At 45.4% G+C, this 19,858-nt stretch overlaps 1 protein-coding gene across 3 annotated transcripts in view; it reads left to right on the forward strand.

The window, feature by feature from the left end:
* GNA11 (G protein subunit alpha 11) overlaps positions 1-19,858 on the forward strand; it is a 142,557-nt gene that overhangs the window by 111,595 nt on the left and 11,104 nt on the right. For all 3 annotated transcript variants that reach the window (XM_073547500.1, XM_073547484.1, XM_073547492.1), the window contains exons 4-6: positions 652-780; positions 9,631-9,760; positions 10,728-10,881. In XM_073547500.1, coding sequence (XP_073403601.1) covers positions 652-780; positions 9,631-9,760; positions 10,728-10,881 — 413 coding nt within the window. The remainder of the gene's footprint in view (positions 1-651; positions 781-9,630; positions 9,761-10,727; positions 10,882-19,858) is intronic.

The following is a 19,858-nucleotide window of genomic DNA, read 5'->3' on the forward strand; positions in this document are numbered from 1 at the left end:
CCTGGATCACACTTCCGTTTTTTAAAATCCGTCAAAATCCGTCGTTTTCCGTTAAAAAAACGGATCCGCCATTTTTTTTGAGGATCCGTTTTTTTGTCCCATAGACTTCCATTAGCGGCTACCGCGGATCCGTCAAAAAATGGATCAGTTTGCGGCAAAACGGAAACGGATCCATTTTTTTCACACTTTGACGGATGCAGGCGGATGCCAAAAAACGGATGTGTGAAACAGGCCTAAGTGGGAATGGTCTTCTGCATGGCTATAACTGCAGTTTCGGTGACACTTTGGCCTTGATTCATCAAAGTGATTTATGTCAGAATTCTCATGTAAATTGCATTGAAAACTCACAAAATTGCTGCGACTTTTGATGTTTTCACACCAGTTTTGCCTAGCTCTACCAATATGGGCAGAATGGGGCGTAACTCCTCAGCTCATCTAATTCATGAGTTGTAATGTACCTTCTGTCAGAAATCTTACTCCGGTCCCTGAGCGGAGTAAGCTTTTTGGCGAGGCAGACACCACTTTTTGTTTACGCTGGTCTTAATGAATAGGGTACTTTTTGAGTTTTACAGAGCAAAGTATACCACATGAATGTGCAGCATTTCCATTTTTCCTTTTTTTATCTAACCATCCAATGTTTTTCTTTTTCAGTTACTTGACAGATATGGATCGCATTTCCAAGCCAGGCTACCTGCCCACCCAACAAGATGTTTTGAGAGTTAGAGTGCCAACTACTGGTATCATTGAGTACCCTTTCGACTTGGAAAACATAATTTTTAGGTGATGGCAGTATTGTCTGTTCTAGTCTTATCATTTTTTGGTTTTAATTTTTACAAATGGGTTTTCTAGGTTTTGAGATCACTTCAGAAAACCCCTTAATTAGTACAATACGTGAAGTCTGAAATATTGTAAATACTTCGGTGTTGTGTGAGCTTTGGTCTGCGGGCATTGCCTCGATGTCTGTTACGGCATCACATGGTCTTGTCTGGTTGTGCCTGTGAGGCACCAGTGGCAGGTCTCACGTGGCTGAATAGTTTTGATTTGTGCCACTCAGATCTCATGATTCACCGGTAATGTTTGCACAGTTGACACTTTGCAGGACGAACCACCAGAGGATGAGCTATAGAATCAGTCGAGAATGTCTGAGTGACCTGTTTTCTCTGATTCCAATAGAAATAAATGAGGGTTATGGAAGCGGCGACGCATAATGAACGGCCCAATTTCTGTAACTGCTCATTAATTTTTACTGGCGATATGGAAACTGCATAGCTTGGACACCCTTGCCTGAACCAGTGGGCTAAAGTGGACATCCTTCTTACCATCTCACTCATGAGACTAGGAGTAACCTAGTGTTTTAAAATTTAGATTATTTAGGTTACAATGTAAAGTCGCTTGTCAAAAAGACCGAATAAACCTGTTTATAAGGGCATGAAGCATAATTCTATGATAATTCCACTACTGTTGCTTTGTGAATGAGGTGTGAAGTGGAGTAGTACATATCTGTTCTGTAGGTTTAAAAAGGTGTGAGTAAACACTTTACTGCGCATGCGCTGGTACACTATGTCCCGTAAGTATTTCACTGTGTTTGGGACATAGTATACCAGCGCATGCACAGTAATGATTTTCGTCTTTGCCCGCAGTTGGGCAAAGCATACTGTGCGTGCGCGAAGCAAGATTGCTTTGTGCACGCGCGAACTATGGAGTAGAACTACTAGAATTCCGGAAAAGCTCGCGGATGGGGTGGAGAAAGAAGAAGAAACACCGCCCATCGGACCGGACACAGGCTATTTACATAGGCCGCCAACTTCCGGTGGCAGATACCCTTTAAGTGGATAAGGGAAACATAAAGAAGTCCCTCATATTTTCTTAAAGGTGTTTTCCAATATTTCGATAAGGCTGTCCTATTATTAAGGCTTTCAATAACCGATCGATGGGGGTCCGACATGCTTCACCCTCACCAATCAGATGTTACATCCGGCATCAGTCAAAGGTTTTATCAGTGTACGGAGCAGAACAAATCTGTCTTGTCACACTGTAAATTGGAGTACTTTGCAGCAGCCACTAAGCAGTGTACGAAGGTGTGGTGTCGGACCTCCACAGATCCGACATTGCTGACATATCGATAAATCATCAGTGTCGGTGAAGTGGAAACCCCTCTTGCAGAAATTTTAGAATCTTTGACCATAAGTTTTTGTTTTCTTTAAGTATTTCCATTATTTTTCCTTTAATTGGAGATATATATATATACTGCAAACACTTTCACTTCTAGTTTCCTCCAGTCTTGACCTTGGCAGTATTCGCCTTTTCTATCCTTTTGTTTTTTGTTAGTATTTGCTGTAGATTTCAGAAATGGCTGAAACTGGAATTGTGCCTGTAAGAATGTCCTGATGCTGCTATCGTCGTGTAATTGTACGAGGCCTTCCGTTTTCATTCCCCCTAGTTCACTTCTAAGTTGGTGCAGAAAGCGGAGAGCTCACAGACTGGGTTCATACACATTGTTTTGCTAGGCCTAACTATTAATTTATTAATTTTCTAAATTCACTGCTATAGTGGCTACAATGTATTGAAAAGTCTGCGCACATACTGCAGCATGCTTTGCAGTTATGTTTCCCATAGATTTTTTTTAATAGGACTTGGAAGACCTAAGGAATAATAGTGACAGTCCATTTTGTGACGTATCCCAATATATGAGATTGAGCTGGTGCAAAATAAACTAAAATCGGAGCCTGTCCGGTTCCACGTCTGTCATACACGGCTGCTGACATAAATTTTGCCAGTTGTATCCCTGGGTGAGGTTGTTGAGATAAGGTCTATGTACCTGTGGGATTCTGTACGTCACCGTCTTGGACCTCGACCTTGAATGTCCGATGTGTGAAACGGGCCTTATTCTGTAGAAACCTGCATTTTTCACTTACAGGGGATAATATCTATCCAGGGCTTATGGCCCTCAGCAACGTCACAATATTTGTGTCAAAGCTATCTTGTAACTATCCAGAATTGAGAGTCCTCAGTGGTTGATACCTTTTCATGGCTAACTGAAAAGATGGTAACACATTGCAAGATTTCGAGACTACTCGGGTCTCTTCATCAGGCATAGACTAATACAAAATCTGAAGAGTCACAGATTTTGTATTAGTCTATGCCTGATGAAGAGACCTGAGTAGTCTCGAAAGCTTGCAATGTGTTACCATCTTTTCAGTTAGCCATTAAAAGGTATCAACCACTGAGGACTCTCAATTCTGAATATTTTTCTATCTACTGGCTAACACGGTACAAAGATATACATCTTTCCTGTTGTAACTATCCATGAACCTTTCTCTCTCACCCATGACAGCACCACGGAGAGAGGGGGTCAGCCCATCAAGGACAGGAACCTACAGATAAAAAGGCGGCACCTCTCCTCCGCCCCCAGTTGGGTTCCTGTCCTTGACGGGTGACCCGGAAATGGAGGTGACGACTTCCGGGTCCCTGAGGTCGGCGCACTGCGCGCTCCCCTGGGCACAGAGCGGTGCAGGCTGGGAGAGGAAGTGACGTCACGGCCGGGAAAATTTAAAAAGAGAATGCTGCAATTACTTCTTGCTGGAAGCGTCCTGTAAGTATGGAGGACAGCGACCAGCATGAGGAGCATCATAAGCAGCAGCAGCACAGGCAACACCACCATCGCTGACAAAAAGAAAAGGACGGCGAGGACCGGTCCAGTAGCCACTCCACGCAGCGGAGCAAGTCGACTGCGAGGAGCAAGTCACCTTCCGTGGATCAGCCCGTGAGGGATCCGAATCCACCTCCCGAACCGGTACCTGCATCCGCGCACAACGGGGTAAGTGATCTACGTGAATGTCCCCCATTTATATGGACTTCTTTCCCTTAGGGAAAGAAGAAAGAAAAAACAAGGAAACGGGAATGCCCCACCTGTAGCAGACCCCTACCACCAGCTTGGGATAAAAAGCTCTGCGATTCCTGCATACAGGAAGTTCTTTGCTTTGAAACCCCGGATTACGCCTCGGATCTAAGGGCGGTAAACCGTTCGGAGTTTCAAAGTGCCCTTTTATCCCGAAAAAACAAAGGAAGGGGAAGAAAAAGGGACACAATAGTAGTCTCCCAGTCAGAGGCCTCGTCGTCAGGGGAAGTTACATCACATACCTCAGGCACCGACGCGTCATCCTCAGATGAGGAAACAGAAGGGCGTCATTGCTTTCCTCTGGACGAGGTAGACATGCTAGTGAAGGCGGTAAGGTCTACCATGGGGGTAGCAGACCCTCGGCCAGATAGATCAGTCCAGGACATAATGTTCGGGGGACTAGGCAAAAGAGGCGCAGAGTGTTTCCTCTGAACGAAAATGTACAGGGCCTGATAAAAAAAAGAATGGGAGAGACCAGATAGGAAGAACTCCACGGTTCCCTCTCTTAAAAGAAAATACCCATTTGATGACGAGGCTTCCACGTCTTTGGACAAAGCCCCGAAGTTAGATGTGGCGGTCGCCAAAGCCTCCAAAAAATTTGCACTCCCCTTCGAGGATATGGGTACTTTAAGGGACCCATTAGACAAAAAAGCTGATACTTTCCTTAAGGGCACTTGGGAATCAGCAGGATGAAATCTTAGGCCAGCAATAGCGGCAACTTGTACCTCCAGAGCCCTCATGGTGTGGGTGGACCGATTAGAGAAACAGCTAAGGGAAGGTACACCCAGGGAGAAAATCCTGGAATCCATTCCAGTGATAAGGGGAGCTGCGGCCTTCTTAGCCGATTCATCGGCTGATTCGGTAAGATTGTCATCTAAAACGGCAGCCCTATCAAACGAAGCCCGAAGAACGCTGTGGTTTAAATGTTGGCCTGGGGATTTACAAACCAAAATGAAACTTTGTGCCATCCCTTGTGAAGGGAAATTCCTTTTTGGAGAGACTTTGGATGAAATCCTCGAAAAAGAGGGGGTTACAAAAAGAAGGGATTCCCAAATTTAGGCCCTACAGGCCCCACAGGCTTTAAAAGGTCCTTTCGGAACAAAAAATTTTTTCAGAGGAGACCCCCCCGAGAGAACAGAAATGGGACGACAGAAGGAGAGACACGGGGTTCTTCTTTGATAACTCGTCCCGAGACAAAAAACCCTCCAAGCGACTGTTTGCCCAGGGTTGGAGGGAGGCTAAGCTTTTTTTTTTCTCCAAGCCTGGAGGATAATATCGAACAACCCATGGTTACTAAATCTGATAGGATCAGGGATAAGGATGGACTTTCTCTCCCACCTCAAAAATATATAGTGACCCCACTAAGATCATCAGCGTCAGAACTGGAAGCCCTGGAAAAAGAGGTCATAAGCCTATTGAACAAAAGTGAAAGGCAGTGGGTTCTACTCGCCTCTCTTTCTAGTAACCAAACCGGATGGTACCTTCCGGACAATTATAAATCTAAAGAGGCTAAACGATTATGTCACAAATGAGAAATTCAAAATGGAGTCGATCAAGTCGACCATCAAAATTCTCTTTCCCCATTGCTTAATGGTAGTATTAGATCTCAGCGATGAGTACTATCACGTCCCCATCCACAAAGACTCCCGAGAATACCTCAGACTGGCGGTCTCCATAGGGGGCAAAGTAAGGGAGTTTCAGTACAGGGCCTTGCCATTTGGGATTTTGATAGCTCCGCGATTCTTCACGAAATTGGTGGCAGAGATGATGGCTCACCTAAGAGAACAAGATGTTCTAATAGTTCCATATCTGGACGACTTTTTAATAGCAAGCAGCACGGCCCAAAGATGCAGGGAACAGAGGGACAGAGTGATGGCTGCTCTACAAAACCTCAGCTGGCGCCTGAACCTGAAGAAATCAAGGCTGGAGCCCAGAAAAGTCCAGGAATTCCTAGGCCTGACTCTGGACTCAAACACCCAGGAATGTTACCTACCAGACCACAAAAAAGAGAGGATTGCTCAGATGGTAGCAAGAGCGAAACACAACCCTTCCATGACGCTAAGAAAAGCATTGTCACTACTAGGGTCCCTCTCCGCCTGCCTGCCAGCGGTCCAGTGGGCGCAGCTACATACGAGAGATCTCCAATGGGATGTATTAGCCAACCAGTTAGCATTAGGAGGTCACTTGGAAGGTCACGTCACACTAGACTCCAAAACTATTCGTTCCCTAGCTTGGTGGGGGAACAGAGACAACCTGTCCAAAGGGATTCCCTGGGTGATAAATATCACACATATAATCACCACGGACGCCAGTCCCAAGGGATGGGGAGCACACATGAGCAGCAGGGTGGCTCAGGGGGAATGGGGAGGTCAGGAACTAAAAGCCTCCTCGAAACAAAAGGAACTGTTGGCAGTAGGCTACGCCCTAACACACTTTCTGCCGATATTAAGGGGCCATCATGTCCGCATATTTTCGGACAATCGGGTGACGGTGGCCTACATAAATCATCAGGGGGGAACCAGATCCCGAACACTAATGAACACATCCTCCGAAATATTCACGCTAGCCGAGAAAAACCTACTATCCCTATCGGCACTACACATACGGGGAACAGAGAACCAGACAGCAGACTTTCTAAGTCGCACCTAGCTACATCAAGGGAAGTGGGTTCTAAAACAGTCCATTTTTCGGAAGATCGTAAAAATGTGGGGGACCCCCAGATATAGATTTGTTTGCCGACCACAAAAACAAAAAAGTGGAAGCATTTTGTTCCCTAGACCCCAGGGGAAATCCCCGGACCCTGGATGCGTTTATGCTTCCGTGGACACAAGCCCTAATGTATGCCTTCCCGCCGCCCATTCTCATCCCGGCAGTAATAATGAAAGTCAGAGAAGACCGAGCACGAATAATATTGATAGCCCCGGTCTGGCCAAAAAGAACCTGGTTTTCATGGCTGAGAATACTGTCAATAACTGACCACTGGGTTCTACCAGATCTCCCCGACCTTCTGTCCCAAGGTCCCGTGTTACACCCTCGGGCAGTGAACCTCCATTTAACAGCATGGAATTTGAAAGGGCACTGCTGAGGGGGAAGGGGTTCTCAGAAAACCTGGTTTCCACGCTACAAAAAAGTAGGAAACCGATCACAACCAGGGCCTATGGTAGAACTTGGAGGAAATTTCTATCCAGCTCCGGGGTAAGGGTTCAGGATGGAGTACAAATCGACAAAATTCTTGCAAAAAGGGTTAGAACAGGGGCTGGCGACTAATACGTTGAAGGTACAGGTAGCGGCTCTAGGCGCCCTTTATAACCAGGATGTGGCGGGCAACCCTTGGGTAGCACGGTTTATGAGGGCCGCAGCCAGATCTAGACCAATAATTACCCAGAAGATACCATCGTTGGATCGAAACCTAGTGTTGTCTGCCCTAACAGGGCCCAAATTCGAGCCCATCCAGTCAGCACCCCTGAAAACCTTATCATTAAAGACAATACTCTTAGGGCCCTAACATCCGCTCGCAGAGTGAGCGATATTCAAGCCTGGTCAGCGATACCCCCATTCACTAAAATCTCGGACGATAGAATCATGTTAAAACCTGACCCAGCATACCTACCTAAGGTGTCAACACACTTTCATAGGTCACAAGAAGTAGTCCTTCCTTCCTTCTGCCCAAACCCTAAGAATAGGGGAGAGGAAAAATTTCACACCCTAGATGTGAAGAGGTGCCTAGTTCAGTACTTAGAGGCCACCAAGGAATGTAGGAAGGAAGGGTCTCTCTTTGTGTGTTTCCAGGGACCTTGGAAGGGACTCAAGGCATCCAAGAGTAACCTAGCAAGGTGGATACGGGATGCGATTGCCCTGGCGTATTCATCCAGTGGGAATACCATCCCGGAGGGTCTAAAAGCTCAGTCTACAAGGGCAATGGCGACCTCGTGGGCAGAAAGATCAGAGGTATCAATAGAGCAGATCTGTAAAGCGGCCACCTGGTCAACACCTTCTACCTTTTTCAGGCACTATCGCTTAGATCTAGCCTCTACGTCTGACCTGACCTTCGGGAGAAGGGTCCTTGAGGCGGTGGTCCCTCCCTAAGCTACCAATCTCTGAAATTCTCTCCGTGGTGCTGTCATGGGTGAGAGAATAGCTTAGTTACTCGCCGATAATGGTGTTTCTCGGAACCCATGACAGCACCCGCTTATTCCCCCCCCCCCTTTTTTCACGTGTGCGGTGAGCACGAGTTAATGTGTGCAAGTGTTTTGTTAGACACGGTGCTTCTCCATAATATGCAATATTATAATGTTATGTATATACTTTTGTTGTTAACTAACCTGGAGACCCTCTGATGCTCCGTAACCAACTGGGGGCGGAGGAGAGGTGCCGCCTTTTAATCTGTAGGTTCCTGTCCTTGATGGGCGGACCCCCTCTCTCCGTGGTGCTGTCATGGGTTCCGAGAAACACCGTTATCGGTGAGTAACTAGCTATTGTGTTCCATCACCATGGAAGTCAACACTAAAGGTTACTTGTAAATGACAGCAAGCAGAGATCTTGAAAACCATCATGGTTGTAAAATATAAAGAACATATACTCCCCACCTGCATCGGTGCCGGATCTCTAGGGACTCATTGATTTTGCCACGTTGGACCTGTAGCAAATCAGCGGGCTGCTATTACTCTATTGCTCTTTCACGTCTTCCACTTGTCCTAGGGAATAAAGAGCGCAGAAACCTAATGGCCGCTGATGGGCTGCAGCACTCACATGGCATAAATGTCACAGGAGACCCTGTGCCAGTGTGGCAGGAATCTGTTTTTATTTTACAGGAACTTTTTAATTTAAAAAAAAAAGTTGGTCGTGGTAGCAGAGAACCCTTACATTTATGAAAAATAACCATTTTATGAAATGGGGGAGGGGGGAGAATGGTTTCAAACCATGTACCTTTTTGATTATTCCATCGATGTTGCTGTGTGACAGCCCAATTTTTATTTTTTATTTTTTTTTTTTTTGCCTGGCAAACTGATGTTTCCATTGATTTTTTTTTTTTTTTTTTTTTTTTCGCCTTGTGTAAATCTTTTTGGGTAGATAAAACATTTAGATCTTAGTTGTGCAAATTTTGGAGTAAATGCAGTAACAAACAAAAAACAAAACCGAATTCTGGTGTTTCTCCCCCTCCCTCATTACTTTGTTTATTATTTGGGTTCGTTTAAATTTTGATAGATAGTGCCGTTACGGATGTGGCAACACCACAGTGTTTATTTTCCTTACTTTTTGCTGGAATAATAAACGCCCAGGCCAGATTGTGGAGCTTAAATGACGCTGACAGCCGTGACCGTTCATCTCGGTAGAGTAGTAGCATTAGTTCTGTGTGGAGCAGACTCTGGTTCAAACACTCTCAAATGCTCCATGACCTATTTTCTCTGGCCTGGAGCATGAAGCGGTTAAAGGGTTATTCCCATCTTCATAAATGGGTATTGTTGGAGAGTGCTTATAAATACATGCAATTTACTGATTTATTAACATTTTCAGCTTGAGGTTTTAAGAAATGTGATCATCCGTTGTAATTTATTTCTTAGGGGGAGATCTGTGACAAAAGCCACATGTTCAGTTTTCATAAATAAACCCGGCAATTTGTGTTCACCTTTTATATTTACATATACATGCGGTATTAAAAATGTGACGATTTTCATTGTTTGTACTTGACATTTAGGCTAATAGATATATATTTTTTTTTTGGGGTTTAACAGAATGGTGGATGTTGGAGGGCAAAGATCTGAGCGGAGGAAGTGGATACACTGCTTTGAGAATGTCACATCCATCATGTTTCTCGTAGCATTAAGTGAATATGACCAAGTTCTTGTCGAGTCGGACAATGAGGTACGTATCCCAATACTTTCAGAGATTATTTTTAAGTATTTAAGTGTCAACAGCCAAATCCACAATGGCAATGAGTACACATTTAAGGGTAGTTCATAAGAGATTAAGCCTCGGCTGGCAGCCCCAACTGCATACTTATTTGTACAACTCCCATTAAGTGTAAAGAGCATCACTTTTAAAAATGTTGGAGCCCTGTCTCAAGTTTTGATCAGGGATCCTGAAGTCTCAAAACGGGCTCCATTAACTTTCCACTAAAGCGGTCTTTTCTCTTGCTGGAGGACAACCCATGGCTGAGTATATCTGCTTCTTTGATTTAGTGAGCCCTGAAGGTCTCGGCAGAGATTCTAATTTCTTGACATGTCAAACGAGTTATAAAAGTGAAGATACGCCCTAATAGTAAAGCCCCAAGAGTTTGCTAGACAAGCTTAAATGTAAGTTCATCCTGTCAGCACGGATCGGCCTACGCAGAGAGCACAGTACACGTAATAAAGTCTTCTGCAAGGGCTGATACATTGATGCATGGTGATAGGCTGGATTTTTTTTTTTTGCACTTTTTTAAATGATGCTGGCAAACTTTCTAAATTTGTTGGATTTGGTCTGCAAGGGAAATCTGTACTGTTTGACCCGGCATCAAGACATTTTTGTCTTTTTCTGGTGATGCCGTTTAAACACTTTTTTTTTTTTTTTTTTTTCTTCTTTTTTTTTTCCATTATTAAAGACTTTTGCAGTGAGTTTCTCCCAAGTGGTGGTGGCTATAGAGTTAAACTTAGTCCTTTAATTCTGTCCATGTGTAACGAGGGAATAATGGTTCTCTAAGCCCTATATTGACTTTGCTCATCTCAGATTTTTACAGTAGTTCAAATTGGACATGAGCGAAAATGTGATAATAGGTACACTTCAATACATTTTTGGGTTCTGGAGAATTTTATGTTTTTAATGTTTATCCTTTTTTCATTATTTTTGACAGAATCGTATGGAGGAGAGTAAGGCTCTTTTTAGAACTATAATAACCTACCCATGGTTCCAAAATTCATCAGTTATTCTTTTTCTAAACAAGAAAGACCTTCTTGAAGACAAAATCATGTATTCTCACCTTGTAGATTACTTCCCCGAGTTTGATGGTAAGCACTTTTTGCATTTCCAGAAATTCTAGTTTTATTGCAGCAGTTTATGCCATTATAAAGTATAATTTGTGATATGCTTGCACCCATTGTCTTCTATGTAGCCTCGCTACGCAGGAAATTCTCCCTTGCTACTGTGAAAGAGCTAACAGGGTTCTTGGCATTGCGGTCTTCTATAATCTGCCGAAAAAATTTGTGTCAAACTAGTTCTTAAAAGGAAGAGATCTTTAAAAAGTGAGACATTGTTTAACCCCATGGCCAAATCTGTCATCCATGTACTGCAGATGTGCGCACTAAACATATGGTCAGACTCGCCTGCTTTGCCCACTCCATACACTGCAGCTTATTACTGTGATTTATATTTCTTCTCAAAAGACAGAAGCAATCTTTAGTACTACAATGTCAGGGTGGAAAGAAGTCTCGTGTCCAGGTAGAGAGGACATCCAAAATCCATAAAACTGGAAGATTCATAGTTCTCCAAATTTTCTGTAAAAGGAAAAAGCTGTTTATTTACCCAGGTCCATGCAGCGTTCGAACACTTCATGTACTTTAGATGAATAATTTTTTTTTTTTCTTTTTGCATTACATTAGGAGTGCTGCAGATCTGCTCTGTTTGTGTTATATTCTTGGCACCGAAGTGTAAGTGCTGCAGTCTGAACCAGCTCTAACCACAGTATATAACACCGCAAATGCCACCAGCAGGGCACACGGAGTGACGTAACATTGTCACACTAGCACCGGCAGACACCGAGCCCACATCACTGGGATGGGGAGGAATGTAAATGGTCTTTTTTTATTTTACTTGGGACTGTAGCATTTAAAGAAGGCCTGTCGCTTGATTTGTGACTCGGGCAGCATGATGCAGCACCTGGCTGCACAATTACATTTTTATATAGTTTTAAGATCCAGCCGAGGACCATAGTCAGGAGGCTATTCTGGTGTGGCCCCAGCGCCGCTAAAGGTGATTCACAGGCCTCTCCCGATGTTCGCAAATGGGAGAGTCCAGTCATTCACCTGGAGTGCCTCGGGGAGAAGCCCTCTGGAAGTCGCTCGGAACTAGTCTTGTCTCTGCCTACGGGCCAAAGTTGAATCTTCAAGCAATGTTTTCTATGAAGTGCAGAAGTCTTACAGAGAAAATTATAACTTGGCTGCAACATCAGCCAGGTTCTGTTTCATGCTGCATGAATCCTGTGACAGGTTCGTTCCAAGAAGGGGTTGTCCAAGTAGTGGCCACCCTCTAAAAAGTTGTTGGAAACATAGGTGAAACTTCTGTAACTCGGCTTTCTGATAATGTTATGGCAGCATTGGGTCTATTGTGCCTGCCATGATTTTAAATGTATGAAACCCAGTCACGTGGTGAGTTTCTTGTCAGATTAATTGCACAGTAGACTGCAATACTACTCTATTGTCAGTGTACAAGCAACCCCTAGCTCAATTTCTTTAAACTAATTATATGACAATACTCATTTGGTATTGTTATGCGTAACTGTACGACCTAAGAATGTATTACATTTTTGCCTGCCCCCCCCCCCCCCCCCAAAAAAAAACAAAAAAAAAAAAAACAAAACAAAAAAACATACAATTGCGACAACAAATTATGGAAAATTGTTTGCTTTCTCTGATTTACAGCATAAAAAGCAATTTACATTTTATAGTGTTCCAAAGTTGAGAAGTGCATTTTTACTGAAAAGTGGGGGAAAAAAAAATAAAATCAGACTGTGCTGTAGACTAGTTGGAAAGGCTACTAGTCCCCTGCCACTTACCCCTGCCATGAATTGACTGCTCTCTGCCTACATGCACATATAGGGTCAGATCTGTCACTCCAGGGCATTGCACAGCTTTAAAAGTATATTCTTCCCTGACACGTGGCAGCACTTGAGTCAAATATACCTGGCTGAGATCATAGAGCAATCAGATTCACTTCAACTTTTTTTTTAATTTCCACTAGCAAATTTATTTTCACTAACAAAATAAAAAAAAAAAGCCCTATAACTTTCTGTAGAGATCACTATTCAGTTTCAGTAATCGTCTCACTGTTTTAACTTTAATTGTAAAATGAAAGGCACATTGGACATAATTTCACACACAACCCCAAAAAAAGGACCGGACAAAATTGTTGGCACCCTCAACTTAATAATTGGTTGCACACCCTTTGGAATAAATAACTGCAATAAGTTGCTTCCTATAGCCATCAACAAGCTACACCTCTGATCTTGAATTTTTGACCACTCTTTTGCAAACTGCTCCAGGTCTCTCATATTTGAAGAGTGCCTTCTCCCAACAGCAATTTTAACCGCTTCCCGACCGCCCACTGTAGATAAATTTTGGCGCTTGCTGGGCTTTGTGCAGCGCCGACATTTATCTGCTGTCGGCGGTTTTGTGCCCCCCGGGACCCCCACATACCTTACAACGCGGGGAACCCGGTGCACAATGCATGCTGGGACCCCCGACGTCATCGAGACCTGATTGGTTCAGGTCCTGATGACGTCAGCATCACAGCAGCCAATGGGAGCGATCGCTGGGAAAGCTGCTTGTTTCCCGGCGATCTCACTCATTGTAACGCGGCTTCTCTGATCTCACACTGACAGATGATCAGAGGTGAAGCAGCGTTACTGTGTGACTAGATCGCTGCCTGGCACAGCTGATCGCTGCCTGGCACAGCTGTGCCAGGCAGCGATCTTGTCACACAGTAACGCTGCTTCTCCTCTGATCGTCTGTCATTGTGAGATCAGAGGAGAAGTCGCGTTATGTGCCAGATAGCGATCTTGTCACATAGTAACGCTGCTTCACCTCTGATCATCTGTCAGTGTGAGATCAGAGGAGAAGTGGCGTTACTATGAGTCAGATCGCAGGGCAGCGATCTTGTCACAAAAAGCAAAGAAAAAAAAAAGCAGGTACACAGGCTAGGGTTAGGGCTAGGGCTGGGATTAAGCTTATGGGTGTGTTGGTGTTAGGTTTGTGGTTAGGGTTGTGGTTAGGGCTGAGATTAGGGTTAGGGGTGTGTTGGGGTTAGGATTGGAATTAGAATTGGGGGTTTCCACTGTTTAGGTACATCAGGGGCTCTGTAAATGCAATATGACGCCCGCAGACCATTCCATCAAAGTCTGCATTTTAGAACGTCACTACTTCCCTTCCGAGCCCCACCGTGTGCCCAAACAGTAGTTTTCTCCCACATATGGGGTACCAGCATACTCAGGACGAATTGGACAACAACTCTTAGGGTCCAATTTCTCCTGTTACCCTTGTGAAAATAAAAATTGGGGGCTAAAATATAATTTTTGTGCAAAAAAAATGATTTTTTTATTTTCACGCCTCTACATTATAAACTTTACTGAAACATTTGGGGGTTCAAAGTGCTCACCACACATCTAGATAAGTTCCTTGGGGGGTCTAGTTTCCAAAATGGGGTCACTTGTGGGGGGTTTCCACTGTTTAGGTACATCAGGGGCTCTGCAAACGCGACATGACACCCGCAGACCATTCCATCAAAGTCTGCATTTCAGAACGTCACTACTTCCCTTCCGAGCCCCACCGTGTGCCCAAACAGTAGTTTTCTCCCACATATAGGGTACCAACGTACTCAGGAAAAATTGGACAACAACTTTTGGGGTCCAATTTCTCCTGTTACCCTTAGGAAAATAAGAAATTGGGGGCTAAAAGATCATTTTATGGAAAAAAAATGATTTTTTATTTTCATGGCTCTACGTTATAAACTTCTGTGAAGCACTTGGGGGTTCAAAGTGTTCACGACACATCTAGATAAGTTCTTTAAGGGGTCTAGTTTCCAAAATGGGGTCACTTGTGGGGGGTTTCCACTGTTTAGGTGCATCAGGGGCTCTCCAAATGCGACATGGCATCCGATCTCAATTCCAGCCAATTCTGCATTGAAAAAGTCAAACGGCACTCCTTCCGTTCTGAGCTCTGCTGTGTGCTCAAACAGTGGTTTAGCCCCACATACGGGGTATTGGCGCATTTGGGAGAAATTGCACAAAAAATTTTGTGGTTCATTTTCTCTTTTTACACTTGTGAAAATAAAAAAAAATGGTTTTGAAGTAAAATGTTTGTGAAAAAAAGTTAAATGTTTATTTTTTCCTTCCATATTCCATTCATTCATGTGAAGCAGGGGAAGAGTCTTGAGGAGATCATTTGCATATTCCCAGTGCCTTCTGGGATAAGTGAAGAGTCTCCGCGAGCTCAACGATCACTGGGTTTTGGCCGTTGCAGCTGAAAAGAGGAAATCGGAGAAACCAGGGGAAGAGTCTTGAGGAGATCATTTGCATATTCCCAGTGCCTTCTGGGATAAGTGAAGAGTCTCCGCGGGCTCAACGATCACTGGGTTTTGGCCGTTGCAGCTGAAAAGAGGAAATCGGAGAAACCAGGGGAAGAGTCTTGAGGAGATCATTTGCATATTCCCAGTGCCTTCTGGGATAAGTGAAGAGTCTCCGCGGGCTCAACGATCACTGGGTTTTGGCCGTTGCAGCTGAAAAGAGGAAATCGGAGAAACCAGGGGAAGAGTCTTGAGGAGATCATTTGCATATTCCCAGTGCCTTCTGGGATAAGTGAAGAGTCTCCGCGGGCTCAACGATCACTGGGTTTTGGCCGTTGCAGCTGAAAAGAGGAAATCGGAGAAACCAGGGGAAGAGTCTTGAGGAGATCATTTGCATATTCCCAGTGCCTTCTGGGATAAGTGAAGAGTCTCCGCGGGCTCAACGATCACTGGGTTTTGGCCGTTGCAGCTGAAAAGAGGAAATCGGAGAAACCAGGGGAAGAGTCTTGAGGAGATCATTTGCATATTCCCAGTGCCTTCTGGGATAAGTGAAGAGTCTCCGCGAGCTCAACGATCACTGGGTTTTGGCCGTTGCAGCTGAAAAGAGGAAATCGGAGAAACCAGGGGAAGAGTCTTGAGGAGATCACTTGCATATTCCCAGTGCCTTCTGGGATAAGTGAAGAGTCTCCGCGAGCTCAACGATCACTGGGTTTTGGCCGTTGCAGCTGAAAAGAGGAAATCGGAGAAACCAGGGGAAGAGTCTTGAGGAGATCATTTGCATATTCCCAGTGCCTTCTGGGATAAGTGAAGAGTCTCCGCGAGCTCAACGATCACTGGGTTTTGGCCGTTGCAGCTGAAAAGAGGAAATCGGAGAAACCAGGGGAAGAGTCTTGAGGAGATCATTTGCATATTCCCAGTGCCTTCTGGGATAAGTGAAGAGTCTCCGCGAGCTCAACGATCACTGGGTTTTGGCCGTTGCAGCTGAAAAGAGGAAATCGGAGAAACCAGGGGAAGAGTCTTGAGGAGATCATTTGCATATTCCCAGTGCCTTCTGGGATAAGTGAAGAGTCTCCGCGAGCTCAACGATCACTGGGTTTTGGCCGTTGCAGCTGAAAAGAGGAAATCGGAGAAACCAGGGGAAGAGTCTTGAGGAGATCATTTGCATATTCCCAGTGCCTTCTGGGATAAGTGAAGAGTCTCCGCGAGCTCAACGATCACTGGGTTTTGGCCGTTGCAGCTGAAAAGAGGAAATCGGAGAAACCAGGGGAAGAGTCTTGAGGAGATCATTTGCATATTCCCAGTGCCTTCTGGGATAAGTGAAGAGTCTCCGCGAGCTCAACGATCACTGGGTTTTGGCCGTTGCAGCTGAAAAGAGGAAATCGGAGAAACCAGGGGAAGAGTCTTGAGGAGATCATTTGCATATTCCCAGTGCCTTCTGGGATAAGTGAAGAGTCTCCGCGAGCTCAACGATCACTGGGTTTTGGCCGTTGCAGCTGAAAAGAGGAAATCGGAGAAACCAGGGGAAGAGTCTTGAGGAGATCATTTGCATATTCCCAGTGCCTTCTGGGATAAGTGAAGAGTCTCCGCGAGCTCAACGATCACTGGGTTTTGGCCGTTGCAGCTGAAAAGAGGAAATCGGAGAAACCAGGGGAAGAGTCTTGAGGAGATCATTTGCATATTCCCAGTGCCTTCTGGGATAAGTGAAGAGTCTCCGCGAGCTCAACGATCACTGGGTTTTGGCCGTTGCAGCTGAAAAGAGGAAATCGGAGAAACCAGGGGAAGAGTCTTGAGGAGATCATTTGCATATTCCCAGTGCCTTCTGGGATAAGTGAAGAGTCTCCGCGAGCTCAACGATCACTGGGTTTTGGCCGTTGCAGCTGAAAAGAGGAAATCGGAGAAACCAGGGGAAGAGTCTTGAGGAGATCATTTGCATATTCCCAGTGCCTTCTGGGATAAGTGAAGAGTCTCCGCGAGCTCAACGATCACTGGGTTTTGGCCGTTGCAGCTGAAAAGAGGAAATCGGAGAAACCAGGGGAAGAGTCTTGAGGAGATCATTTGCATATTCCCAGTGCCTTCTGGGATAAGTGAAGAGTCTCCGCGAGCTCAACGATCACTGGGTTTTGGCCGTTGCAGCTGAAAAGAGGAAATCGGAGAAACCAGGGGAAGAGTCTTGAGGAGATCATTTGCATATTCCCAGTGCCTTCTGGGATAAGTGAAGAGTCTCCGCGAGCTCAACGATCACTGGGTTTTGGCCGTTGCAGCTGAAAAGAGGAAATCGGAGAAACCAGGGGAAGAGTCTTGAGGAGATCATTTGCATATTCCCAGTGCCTTCTGGGATAAGTGAAGAGTCTCCGCGAGCTCAACGATCACTGGGTTTTGGCCGTTGCAGCTGAAAAGAGGAAATCGGAGAAACCAGGGGAAGAGTCTTGAGGAGATCATTTGCATATTCCCAGTGCCTTCTGGGATAAGTGAAGAGTCTCCGCGAGCTCAACGATCACTGGGTTTTGGCCGTTGCAGCTGAAAAGAGGAAATCGGAGAAACCAGGGGAAGAGTCTTGAGGAGATCATTTGCATATTCCCAGTGCCTTCTGGGATAAGTGAAGAGTCTCCGCGAGCTCAACGATCACTGGGTTTTGGCCGTTGCAGCTGAAAAGAGGAAATCGGAGAAACCAGGGGAAGAGTCTTGAGGAGATCATTTGCATATTCCCAGTGCCTTCTGGGATAAGTGAAGAGTCTCCGCGAGCTCAACGATCACTGGGTTTTGGCCGTTGCAGCTGAAAAGAGGAAATCGGAGAAACCAGGGGAAGAGTCTTGAGGAGATCATTTGCATATTCCCAGTGCCTTCTGGGATAAGTGAAGAGTCTCCGCGAGCTCAACGATCACTGGGTTTTGGCCGTTGCAGCTGAAAAGAGGAAATCGGAGAAACCAGGGGAAGAGTCTTGAGGAGATCATTTGCATATTCCCAGTGCCTTCTGGGATAAGTGAAGAGTCTCCGCGAGCTCAACGATCACTGGGTTTTGGCCGTTGCAGCTGAAAAGAGGAAATCGGAGAAACCAGGGGAAGAGTCTTGAGGAGATCATTTGCATATTCCCAGTGCCTTCTGGGATAAGTGAAGAGTCTCCGCGAGCTCAACGATCACTGGGTTTTGGCCGTTGCAGCTGAAAAGAGGAAATCGGAGAAACCAGGGGAAGAGTCTTGAGGAGATCATTTGCATATTCCCAGTGCCTTCTGGGATAAGTGAAGAGTCTCCGCGAGCTCAACGATCACTGGGTTTTGGCCGTTGCAGCTGAAAAGAGGAAATCGGAGAAACCAGGGGAAGAGTCTTGAGGAGATCATTTGCATATTCCCAGTGCCTTCTGGGATAAGTGAAGAGTCTCCGCGAGCTCAACGATCACTGGGTTTTGGCCGTTGCAGCTGAAAAGAGGAAATCGGAGAAACCAGGGGAAGAGTCTTGAGGAGATCATTTGCATATTCCCAGTGCCTTCTGGGATAAGTGAAGAGTCTCCGCGAGCTCAACGATCACTGGGTTTTGGCCGTTGCAGCTGAAAAGAGGAAATCGGAGAAACCAGGGGAAGAGTCTTGAGGAGATCATTTGCATATTCCCAGTGCCTTCTGGGATAAGTGAAGAGTCTCCGCGAGCTCAACGATCACTGGGTTTTGGCCGTTGCAGCTGAAAAGAGGAAATCGGAGAAACCAGGGGAAGAGTCTTGAGGAGATCATTTGCATATTCCCAGTGCCTTCTGGGATAAGTGAAGAGTCTCCGCGAGCTCAACGATCACTGGGTTTTGGCCGTTGCAGCTGAAAAGAGGAAATCGGAGAAACCAGGGGAAGAGTCTTGAGGAGATCATTTGCATATTCCCAGTGCCTTCTGGGATAAGTGAAGAGTCTCCGCGAGCTCAACGATCACTGGGTTTTGGCCGTTGCAGCTGAAAAGAGGAAATCGGAGAAACCAGGGGAAGAGTCTTGAGGAGATCATTTGCATATTCCCAGTGCCTTCTGGGATAAGTGAAGAGTCTCCGCGAGCTCAACGATCACTGGGTTTTGGCCGTTGCAGCTGAAAAGAGGAAATCGGAGAAACCAGGGGAAGAGTCTTGAGGAGATCATTTGCATATTCCCAGTGCCTTCTGGGATAAGTGAAGAGTCTCCGCGAGCTCAACGATCACTGGGTTTTGGCCGTTGCAGCTGAAAAGAGGAAATCGGAGAAACCGCGCGCCTATCGGCGCGCGAATTTTGGCTCATCTTTCATCTTTTTAAGAAATCTCAAAATGGAAGAGGCCAGGAGCCATTTGGTGAGCTGCATTTCTTGCTACATGTTCACAGATTTACCAGTGGAAAAGCCAAACTTCACATGCCACAAATGCAAGCTTGTGACCCTGTTGGAGGAAAAGTTGCAAAATCTCGAAGAGAGGTTAGCTACGTTGAAGATCATTAAGGAAGGTGAAGAGTTCTTGGACAGAGCAGAATTATCTCTTCATGTTACAGAAAGAGAAGAAATTCGAAGTGCACCTGAAGAAACAGAGGAATGGAGACATGTGACCCAGAGAAGCAGGAGGATCAGGAGGCAGTCAGCACCCATACTGCTCAGAAACCAGTACCAGGCTCTCACGCAGGAAAACGATGAAGAAATACATCAGGATAAGACTTTGCCAACAAACAGCAACCTTGTACGCCTTCAGAGTCCTCCTGGATGGAGAAAGAAAAATGTTGTGAA

Source organism: Dendrobates tinctorius, unplaced genomic scaffold (genome assembly GCF_039654945.1).
Source record: "Dendrobates tinctorius isolate UK_male_01 unplaced genomic scaffold, ASM3965494v1 ptg000011l, whole genome shotgun sequence".
NCBI classification, from domain to species: Eukaryota; Metazoa; Chordata; class Amphibia; order Anura; family Dendrobatidae; genus Dendrobates; species Dendrobates tinctorius.